At 37.7% G+C, this 12,273-nt stretch overlaps 1 protein-coding gene across 1 annotated transcript; it reads right to left on the bottom strand.

Moving 5' to 3' along the window:
• Positions 1 to 9,103: 9,103 nt before the first annotated feature.
• Positions 9,104 to 9,754, bottom strand: DCAF16 (DDB1 and CUL4 associated factor 16; the record flags this gene model as incomplete). Its single annotated transcript, XM_084233847.1, has 1 exon — positions 9,104 to 9,754. One exon carries the CDS (start codon positions 9,752 to 9,754, stop codon positions 9,104 to 9,106), a length of 651 nt encoding a protein of 216 aa, XP_084089973.1.
• Positions 9,755 to 12,273: the final 2,519 nt, after the last annotated feature.

Below are 12,273 nucleotides of genomic sequence, written 5' to 3'. Positions count from 1 at the left end.
TATGGGTCTTCTATTTCACTTCCACAGGAGGCAAATAAAAACAAAACCCTTTGTCGGAAAACAGCAAAATTTGTGCTGAGATGACTGTTATCATAATACCATGAAACATGACATGTAGGAATAAAATGCTTTGTGTTAAAATTCAGTAAAGTTTTATCTTCCCTGATACCCATCAATTCTCATAAGCTCACCATAAAATCCTGCATTTTCTAAAAGTATATTTTGAAACAGGTAAACTTCATTTTTCTCATGGTAGAATATTCAGAAGTGAAGTCACCCTTCCACCTGTTTCTAGTCACTGGTTCAACTGAGTCTGTTCCTATATGAGCATACAAAGCAGCACAGTCTTCTGACTCATTTCACGCAGTGAGTAAGGAAGGGAATGGCTTTCCTGTACCACATGTTCGCCATGTTTCTTAGCCTTATTTTCATCAGATCCAACAGTAAACACTTGATACCATAATAATGCAAATATATGTCATGGACTAAAAGTGCTCAAAAGTACTTGTCTTTAAAAGGCACTAACAGCTAAAGATGCATTTAAGTTTGTGTTGGGCTATACTCAGGGGAAAGTCCAATCTGGGAATTCTTAAGTCTTTTGAGAACAACCCCAAAACAGATTGTCAACTTTGTTACCTCATATCTCATGAAAAGGACAAACCCCAAAGATATGTATTAAAGACATCTATAAATCACTTATGATCTGGAAAATATAAAGGCTGTAAAGAGTATGAAAAAAAGGAGCAAGTACTAGATAAAAATGAGATACCTAAAATACTGTTTTCAGTATTTCAAATTTCAAAATGTCAGTAGTAATAGGAATACTTTAATAAAGAAAATTTCTATACTACCTAATATTATACATGTAGCTAATTTGAGGTGAATTGCATACTTAAATGTGAAAGCTAGAACTATGGCTTCTAATTTAAAAAAAAAAAAACAAAGTAAAGGAACACACAAAAACAAAACAAATGAACCTTTGAAATCTGGCTGTAGAACAGAGGCGGTATACCAGAGGGGAGAGTGGGAGCAAAGGCAGGAGAGGGTCCAATGGACTACAGTGAAGGATTTTGGGGGCTTGGTAGTGGGTATGGTATGATAACATACATTTGCAGAGGTGTGAACCTTTATCCCTAACCATTCATATATGTGTGAATATATATATAATAGTATTATAAGAAACATTACCTCAATAAACAGTAAATAATAAATGGCTTCTAAAGAACTCAAATATGATCAACAGATAAACTGAATTACAAATGAATTACAGCATATTCACATGGTGGAACAGTCTACAGCAATAAAAAATGAGCTCTCAGTACACGCAGATATCCTGGATAAATCACAGATAATTACACTGATGAAAGAAGTCAAGCATAAAACACTACAAACTGTAGGATCCCATTCACATGAAGTTGAGAACAAGTAAAAACAAACTGACCTTTAGAAGAGTGGGGAAAAAAATGAAAGTTGTTATTTTGAGGGAGGTATAAACTAGGGACAGGTACTAGTATACTCTAAGCTTAGTGTATAAAACTTGATATGGGTGTATACCTATCTGAAAAACCATCATGTACACTTAAAATTAGTGAATGTACTTTTTGTATTTTACTGTAGATATGTTTATCCCTTACTTAAAAAAAAAAAAGGACAGAAAGGACAGACAGATCAATTGGCCTGGTATAGTTGACTCAATAGATTTGATAACAGTAAAAAAAGTATCACCATGCACAATCATTTGCAATCAAATCAAAATTGATTCTGAGATTACGTAATATATATATATATATCAACAAAACATAAAGGCAAAGCCTCAATAGTAACTCTCAGAAAAAAAAATAAAGCATTATAGAGGAATATTATGGACATGTCACCAAATATAACCATATCTTAATAACAAAAATAGCATGGAAGATGAAACACAATATGAGTTTTATTTTTGAAGTAGATGATTCTTTATGCTAGTGAGTCTATAGTGGCTAAAATTTAAATGAGAAGCTTGTTGAAATTACTGCTATAGACTATGCACTATTTTTGTAAATAAAAAAATTGAGTTATTTTTACAAAACAAGTTATTGAATGATATTCCTATCTAGTGAATACAATGAACAAAAGGGCACATCTTACTGAAGTTCAGCATCTATTGCAATTGCAAATTATGATCCCTGAAGAAACAATCTATTTGCTGAAAATACTACATTTGAAACTATATTTTTCATGTCAAACCTGTGAGACCTGAATGTTAAATTTACATGAAAATAATTAATTTTAAGGAATAAAATTTCAGATTTATTTTTGTGATATAGTGATGCTGATTCAAAAATGTGTTATTTGCTGTACTTTTATTAATTTCCTCATTTTATCATTAACCTAGTTATTTTCCCACATACTTTTTTCTTTTTACCTATTGTCCCAACATTTTTCTCACTCCTTTCTACATTTTTCCAAGTGCTCAAATGTTTCTCTACACTGCCCAGAGACTGACTTCCTGAAATCCCCACCCTACTTACTTGGCACAGCAGTCATTTTGGGACTTTCCTTCACTGCAGTCCTTTGTGAGACTGACATCTTGTTCTCAGAATCCACTGCCTTCTTACTTAACTTATTCCTTCGTTTTGGTGAAGCATGTCCTCCAGTAGCCTCCTAAAAAGGGTACATAATAAGACGTAATTTTGAAACCATGCAAGTCCAAACTTTATTTAAGCCCATACTTGGGTTGTCTGGGTTCAGAATTCTATATTGGTGTGGCGGCTCCTGAGAGCAATGTGACAATTGCCACAATCTCGCATTAATTGGGTGGCTGTGCTAGTGTGGCATAATAAGCCCCCTGCCCCTGTGCGCTGGACTGGACAGTCAATGACGGGTAAGATCAGGAAGTGAATTCTGACAACCTAAGACAGACGCAGTCCCCGAGGGGAATTTGGTTCCCACCTTTTCAGCCATGACGAATAACTGGAACAATTAGGCCTGGGCGTTGTTAAGGCACCACCAAAATATGTTGTTACTCATTGCCAGTAACAAGGATCATAGTAAAGGAATGCAGCCATGGAAACTGATTCTATTACTTAGTAAATAATATAGCCAAACAAAGGTATAAGAATAAATAATAGTATATGAAAAATATAATACTAAAATAATAATAACAATGTAATCATAATGCAAATGTGCTAGAGTGAACCTCCAGTATGGAGATTAGAGTAAGAAATGTTCTTGATTTGCACTTGATTTCTTGATAGATAATAAGCAAGATGTAATGATATATGACACAATATGCACTTATGCCTTGGTAAATGATTAACCAGACACTGTGCAAAACACAATGAAGTAATTACTGTAAAAATGTATAAAAAGAGAAGATTGCTTTCAATAAATTGCACTCAGATTTTCACTCTCCCTTGAGTGTGTCTGTGTGTCATTCTTTCTTGTCCCTCGCCCTAATTCCTTCGATCACCTTTTGCTCATTCACATTCAACCCTGAGATTGTCTCAATCTCCCGCCACTGCTGGGCTGGTCCGCGGCATATTGGAAATAATTTTCCTTTTAAATTTGAAGGCCTTGGGCCTCCCCGGTAGCGCAGCGGTTGAGTGCTGCACTGTGGGCTGTCTGCAGCCTCTGTAGCGCAGGTTCGATTCTCGGCCGGCCAGGGAGATGCCCACATGGCGTGGCAGACCTCTCCTGTCTCGCCCGCTGCTCCCCTCAGCAGTGCTTTCAGTCTGTCTGCCTGTTCTGCTCCCTGCTCTCTATCTGGTGAATCTTCTCATCCTCCCGTGCCTCTGGCCTGTACCCCAGTTCTTGTATAAAAATAAATCTTTAAAAAAAAAATAAATTTGAAGGCCTTGCTTTCATTGCCTTCTGGCATCCACTGCTGCTACTAATGAGTTTCTAAGTGTCATTCTGAAAGCATTCTTTTATTTAACGCTATTTCTCCCCTTCAGGTACTTTTAGCATCTCCTTTAATCCTGGCATCCTGAAATATAGCCTGCTTTTATGTTTGTTTAATTCATTAGGCCAGCCACTCAGTGGATCCTTTTAATTTAGGATACTCATTTCTGATATTTTGGGGAAATGTTCCTCAATTTTATCTTCTCACTTCCTTTCTTTTTTCTCTTCACCTCTTAGTTATCTAATGTTGTATCCCATTCTGAATTTCTAAATTTATTTTCTTTCCTATTTTCCATCTCTGTCTTTTTACTCTACTTTTTGAAATTTCTTCCACTTAATCTTCCATCACATCTACTGAATGTTTAATTCTGGCTCATTTTTCTAATACTTTCATGTTCTAATTTTTCCTTTTTTATAGCATCTTGTTTTCATTCCATGAATGTAATATATTCTCCTGGTTTTGAGACTATTACAGCTTCTTTGGGGAGTTTTATGTTCCCTGCATTATATGCAATATTTTTCAGATTCTTTTAGTTGTTTTTTCTCTTTCATTGTTGGAAGTCCAGTGATCCTTTGCTATGAGGTTCTAAATCAAATGCCTGAAAGTTGTGTATCAATAAGCAGGGCTTATGGCCTCTGATTTTCACTGTAACAAATAATCATATGGCAAACTGTTCAATTGTTCATCTTGCTAGATGGAGTGGGCAGGGCTGGGTATAAGCCCAGTTGCCAGATTCTGTAGCGCGGTGGGAAAGGGGCACTGATGACTCACAAATACCTACATTCTCTCAACACTCTTTTCAGCATAGAGCCTAGGAACACCAGCATTCTCTCCTTCACACATATCAGTTCTATGTCCAAGTGGGGCTTAGTTGCTCCACAATCCTCCAATCTTTTGCTAGAAAAGAGGCATAAGAGGCATGGTTGCCTAATTACAAAAGGGGGGCAAAAAACATACTTTCAAGTAATCCCCTTGTTCTCAACTTGGCGCTTCGTTCCCATCTTCCAGGTTAACTTGTTCTTCAAATCCTTGGGTCTTTGGGGAGTTCTGGAAGGTGTGTTCCAAATTTCTGTGATGATGAGTGAGTGCCAGAATTGTGCTACCTAGCAAATATCTTTAAAAAAAGCAATACACTTAATCTTTCCCTTTTATAGTGAGTGAGGAAGTCACCGCTAAAATATATATACAAACAAAACCCACAAACCCAAAGTACCTGTTATTGAGATAGTACTTAAAAAATTTGTGTCTGGCAATGTCCGAAAGGTTATGTATGTGATTATTTTAGCCAGCTATGTGTCTTCTATAAAAATTCTTATATTTGCAACCAAGCTTCCTCTTCCACCTCTCAACAGCAGTTGTATCCTTGGGTCAACTGTGTGTAAGCATCTCTTTCCCCTCATCAAGTATTTGGATGTAAGACAGCAACACATAATGGGAAGAGCTGGGCTGCTTCCTGGGAATAGCTGCAAGACTACAGCCCAAGCTGAATCAATGTTACCTGGATCAATGCTAAATTTGCAGGGTTTCCAGATAACATCTAGGGTGCCAGTTAAATATGATTTCAGATTTTTTTTTTCTGGTAGAAGTATGTCCTATATTTCATTGTTTATCTGAAATTCAAATTTAATTGACCATCTTGTATTTCTGCTATATCTGGCAACCCAAGACATTTAAACAAATAACATGAGATGCAATTACTCTTAAGCCCAGGGAACAGGGCACAACCTCCTAAGTGATCCCAGGAATATTCATGTCATATGTCTTCCCGAACTATGACCCAAACCTACACTGAGCTAACATTTTTAAACTGACTCCATGCTGTTTGGGAGCGATAACTCTGGTACTGTCTGCTTGATACTCCAAATTATTTCAGTCAAGCATTTCTTTCCCATATCTCATTGAAAAGAACTCATTGTGACTCTCCCAGGTAACAGAAGATGGGCAGTCTGTAAGTATCAGATTATTGCGGTATTGTTCTTTTTTTGTCTCATACCCCAAACCTTCATAGTATCCATGTATGAGCCTCCTGCTGCCACCAACTGGAAGAGTAGGGCATTACATTCAATGATCACAAAATCATAAGCACCATCAAGATTGTTTTTAAATTGGCAGAGATGCATCACAGATATTTTTCTTTTAATAGCAATTTGACACAAATACCCAGTGGCCGATATCAGCTATTGTAGCTCCATCAACTTTCTGTTGCTCATTGGTGGAATCATATGCCAGCAGTTGACATAAATTGTTTCATGAAGTCTCTGAAGTTTATCCATTTTCTGGGCTTTCCTATATATTCTAGTAACATGAACAAAACACTGTCAATGCCTTGTGAATTTAGCACATACAACTTCACATGCTTCTAAAATACCTATTTATTCCCTTGGCTACTAGTGAGGGTTTAAGGGGTTTAATTAGGGGAGCACACTCTCCATACACATCCCCACTGCTCTTGAATGGCTGTCCCAGTCACTTTTGTGATTCCCCATTATAAGCCATGTTCAGACTAAAGGTGTTAGGACTAGATCCAAGAAAGCAGAAATGGCATCAGTGGTCAAAAGCTTGGGGCAAATTACAGTGGTTAAATGTTAAATGTATTTTAAAACTAATTTCTTATGAATAGTTTTTTTTTTTTTATTTCACTTTGCACTCCCAGCATCAGGATTATAGCAGGCACATGGTAATGCTACCTGATGAATGACTAATCTAACAGGAGATTTAAAACAGATGTTGTTCCAAAAGACAGTTCTCTAACATTGGAGTCAAAAATAGAAAATCATTTGATATGAGAATTTATGTATCAGTAAAAAAATAACCCAAGTGGCATCTAAGGTCCCTAGTTGTTTTAATAATCTACTAATATCAAAACATTGTCTCTTCCTAGAGAAATTCTGTGATAGGACCCCCAGCAGGATAATTCCCTAAAGGCAGCCTTTTGCCCTTCTCCTGCCATGTATCCATTTTTTAAAAATTCTTTTAGGAAGCTGGTGGGATTTAAAGACATGACTGTGGTCTCCTGGGCTCAACAAATATGGATTGCATTAACAAGAAGCTACCTATCTAGATGGAGAGAGAACAGTGCCTTTAAATAACATTAATGGTTGTGGATTTAGAAATCTTGTTTCCTTACTCCTTCTATATTTCTAGAGGCTCATTTCCTTCTTTATCCTAATGGGAAGGCCCATGCAGGGAGTGTACGAAAGTGCAAATTCACCCTAACCTGACATACACGACACACAAAAAGGCTTATTCAGGTACATAAAAATTTGTGCAATCTGGAATTACTTCATATGGACAAACAAAAGGGTTGAAAGCTGGGTCTTGATAGAGTATCTGACATTTTCTTCAAGTGTGTTTCATTTCTACAGCTTCAAAGTCATCTATCTGGTAGATGTGTATGCTGTATCTACTGACTCTATTCAGCATTTATAGAACATTGATGCCTTAAGCCTAGCAGGGTCTATTTCATTTGTGGAGAACAAATGACTGTACTCTGTCCAGCATGTACAAAGCTGTTGGTTTATTCAGCTGCAAAGATGGAGAAAGGTTTCCTTTGAGTGAATAGCAAAATGAGTTCGTGACCAAGGCATCTTTACTGAGAGGCATGTGTGCACACACACACACACAAAGAGAGAAGAGTATGTTCTGATTACATAAATATCAACATACTTTAATTTTCAGACCTTTCTCCCTCTTCCCCATTTAAAGACGACACAGATTCTTGTAACATTTAAAAAAATTGCAAAACAATTTTTTACAGAACATTTACACAGAATAGTTTCTGATACATTCATTTTGCACTATCAGTTCAGTAATTTTCCATTAACAAATATTCTTACTACCTACTAAAATGCTCCCCTTTTTCCTTAAGATAACTAGTCTCAGCAAAAATTCTCACTAGATTATAAACATTCTCTCTTTAGAAAGTTGCTATACATTTATAGATGTGATTCCAATAATGTTTCAACGCTTTGATGCCACATTGCACACGGCACTTAATATGGCCAACAGAAAAAAGTAAAACCAACATAAGAAAGAATAAAGATGTATGTTTAACAACTGATTTTCTGACTCCCTCTTTATTGTAGGTGTGTGAAAAGATTCAGTGGTTTCATGCCAATTTTATATTGATTTCTATGTTTTGACTCAACTAAATACAGCAAGACTCTCTTATAAGGATACTCTTCCTTGTTCAACCGTTATAGAAAAATAATGATAAAAACCATCAATCTCAGACTGTATTAGACTGAGATGCTCTGTAGTAAGGGTCTTAAGTTAAAAAGATTCCTGAAGTTTGCAAAGGGTATGGAAAGTGCATAAACTATTGCTGCAGGAAACACTATACAAATAAAATGCTCCAGTCCACTAGAGTTAATGTGAAGCATAAATGTCCTCACTCCTTTCCCACTGGTCTTCTGAAATGTGTTTTACTTACTCGCGACTAAGGTCCGGGTTCCAAGATGCAGGAAACATACTATTGTTAGGACAGGTGTTTGTTTAAAACAAATCCCAAGGTATGGTCTTATAGGCCAATTCAAAGTCAAGCCGGCACGAGCCTGTGACAGAATTTACGCTGTATTATAGATACCATAACAGGTCTGGGGCAGGGTAGACTGGGTCTGAAACTGCATTCTCTCCCAAAGAATCAGAAAGCCCAATAGGGTACCTTATCTAGGTCTATCTACATAAAAGCTGGAAGATAAATCCATAGCCCCATCATTTCCTTTTGTCTAGTTATTCAATTTAATTCAACTCCCTCTCTAGCAATGAATGTCAGAGACGAGCATGCTCTGAAAGATGTCACTGGGAGTTAATGACTCCACTTTCCATAATGTGGTTCCGAAGACTGGGTGACACAGGGAGTAGTGGCCTACTTTTTTCTTCAAATTAAAAAATATCTACTTTAAGAGTTCACTGAGAGAGCAAAGTGGGGAGAACTGAATGTGGAGAACAGTCAACTTACTTTTTGTAATATGGTTGCTGCTGACCATTTCTCCACTGATGTTCTCATTTTATCCACAGGGCCTATCCAAGAGCATACAACCCACATTTTCTATAGAAGATTAGGGGATTCCTGGGTGTACATTCTGTCCCTGGAAGTACTCTGGCTTGTCAGGACAGAGCATTGTATGAGAAGGCAGCCGTCTCTCAGCTGTGGGCTGTGGAACTCTGTACTTCCTTCTCAAATGGCAACATGAGAGCTATCTGGCAAGTGGTCGATCTTTACAGCGATGCATTTAGGAGTTTGTTAACTGCCTTCTGGAAGTCAGTATAGGAATAAGTGGTGTTGATGGGTTCAGTACGGGTTGTCTCCTTAACTGTTTTAGTTAACCAGCCACAACAACAACCAGAAACACATGAGTTTGGGGTCTGTCTTAGGTAGTCAAGTATGGGAGTAGCTCTGCTCAGTGTTCGGCTTAACTGTTTGGTAGCAAACTGCAGTGCTCCATTTAGAGTGGCCTGGTTTCTAGAAAGTCGGCTGGGACTGGTAAGGGGCTTTTGAAAAGGTGGAACTCCACATGAAGCCAGAGGGGGCCATTCAGGAATTGGTTCCAGTTTGGGTACACAGTGGGAGCAATGGGAGAGTCTCAGACCTATCTCTCGAAGTATATGGACAGGTGTGCTCGGGTCCAGGAGTTTAGCATGATAGAGCCAGGAATTAGGATTTAAAGGTTTCCAAGTGGTAGAATATTTTAAAAGGCACTTAACCTGCCATGCAAGACTCTCTAGAGGCGTGAGGTTGGGCATCACAGGGTTATCTTCTTCAGAGGAATCCCACTCTTCCCCAGAACTCTCATTCAGGTAGTCAGCATTTTCTTCTTCCTCACTTTCTGAGTCTGATAAAGGGTCAGGAGAGGGATTTCTGGGACCCATTGGAATACAACAGAAGAAGGAATCAGAAGAAGGTACCAATCTATGCCAGCAAAACACTAACACTGGCACAAAAAAAAAAAAAAAAAAAAAAAGATGAAAAATCCTTTCCACAAGATTAATTTGTTTCTCAGTCCATGACACACACAGTATAGTATGCCTCTGGGTCACATCTCTATGCAGCTCTTCAAGATTACGTTGTATATTCTTCGATTACAGAGAAGACATCTCAGTTCTCAGGACCAGTTCTGTGTGTAAAAGTGTTAGTCACTTACCAGCAGCAAGGTTAGAGTCTCTCCTTCAAATCCCGACTACCCAGGAAGAGAATCTAGGCTAGCCGATATTCTGAGTGTGGTCTCAAGTGGTCATTATATTGTGAGACACTGGTGTACTCTGCTTTGTTGGCAGGGATATTATATCTACTTGGTAATGAAAAGAAACTCATTGGCTGCCTTCGTTGTTCGCTGGAGCAGGGGGACAGTGGGGATCGGTTGTCAAGGACATCGGGTGTACATGGCGCCGATGTTTTCCACTGGTGGTGCAAATGCTCTTGGAAACTGGTGACTTAGTTGTTGGACTATCTGGAAAGGTAGCCTTAACCTGTGAATGAGAAGACTAGAGACATGATAATAAAGCCTGAAAGTACTGGGTACCATTATTGTCCATCTAGCTGTTGCGTATCCCAGAACGTGGGTGCTGAAGCTTACTGGCTTTCCCAACTCGAGCTCATAGGCTTCGGCAGACTTCCCTAACATGAATGACTCCTGATAACACAAAACTAGAAGAGGAGTCTGGTTTGTGGCTGTTATGACCATACTCACAGGTATGAGAGAGGATGGCAGTTACTAAGCAGGTATACACTGCAGGCATTACAATGAATATAAACAAATTAAACTTACAGTTAAGAGGCAGATACTCGGTCTATATTAAAAAACAAAATAAACTTCCATAAATGCTGCTAACAAGCCATTTTAAATCAAGATGACACAGAAAGGTCAAAAAGAAAAGGGTAAAAAAGGACATCTCACACAACTGAGAAACAAAAAAAGCTGGGGTAGCAATCTCAGTATTCAACAAAGATAAGGGATAAAAAATATAAGGTATAAAGATGGATGATAATACCAGTAAAAAGAAGAGAGTAGGATAACATACACGTCATAAACATACACAAACCTGAAAGCACATCCTAAAAATTTCTCAAGAAACTGATAAAATTGAGAAGGAAGAAGTATAAGCAGGGATGTTAAAGGCAGAAAAATAACTAAAATAGTTAATTCATTTTAGGTATTACATAAGAGTACAGAACTCTACACCCAACAGAACAGATACATGGGCACACAAATCTACACACATAAATCCTGTTATTGTTCCAACGATGTGCCTGCTTTGTGGTTGTGTACTGCTTTGCTAAGGCTATCCATCAGGACTTACCAACCCAATTCTTGGTTTCATAACTAGATCAGGGTCTAGTTTTAAGGGTCAATTTCATTCAGATTAAAGTCTCTGACCATAATTTAATAAAAGATACTAAAGGTTAGTTAAAAGTAATCCTTTTCTGGGAAACGAAGTAACTCAAAGTTTACATGGAAATCATAATATTAAGAAATATTAAGGGCCTCCCCGGTGGCGCAGCAGTTGAGCGCTGGATTGCGAAGCTGCCCGCGCCAGTTCGATCCCCGGCTGCTCCCCCGCCACCAGAGGAGGGTCCCACATGGCGCGCAGACCTCTCCTGCCGCCCGCTGCTCCCCTCAGCAGTGTACTTCGGTCCTTCTGCCTGCTCTGCTCCCCGCTCTGGCTCTGGTGAATTCTCTCACCCTCCCGCGCTTCTGACTGTACCCAGTGCTTGTATAAATCAATAAAATAAATAAATAAAAAAAAAGAAATATTAAAAGTTAATAATATAAACACAAGCCAAAATTTATATGATATGGCTAACCCAGCACCTAAAGGAATGAGGAAGTTAAAATGTCCACAGTTAAGCATTCAAGAAAATGGAAAAGAGAAACAGTAAAATAGGCAGAACAATAATAAATGAAATACTGTATAAATATGTAGGAAATAAAATAGTATTTGGCAGAATAATAAAGAAGATTGATAAAAGATGGCTATCTGAAAACAGGAAAAAAGAAACTGAGTCTTATCAAGAAAGAGGTTTAAAAATAACAAAAAGATTACTTATAAGAACATGACAAATAAATGCTAAAAATAAAAATCTAGATGAAACAGCTCAGTTCTAGATTACAAACAATAAATTTTATAGGAGGAAATAGACTTCTAGACCATTAGGTATTACAGAAACTGAGAAAGTATCAAACTCCTATTAAATATATTAGGTTCATACGGTTTTAGCGGTAAGTTATACTAAGCCTTTAAGGATACTTACAAGTAGTATCACAAAAAAAGAAAAAGCATATGAACAGACCAATCTCTTTTAAGAGACTAAAGTATTAATTCCAAATCTATAGAGGAACTAATTTAGAAAAGTAGAGCACATTTCACTTGAAAAATATACAAACAAAACC

The sequence above is a fragment of the Talpa europaea genome (genome assembly GCF_964194135.1).
Source record: "Talpa europaea genome assembly, chromosome: 5".
Classification (NCBI taxonomy): domain Eukaryota; kingdom Metazoa; phylum Chordata; class Mammalia; order Eulipotyphla; family Talpidae; genus Talpa; species Talpa europaea.
The sequence above is the reverse complement of the archived record's forward strand: the minus strand, read 5'-3'. Positions and strand labels throughout refer to the sequence as shown.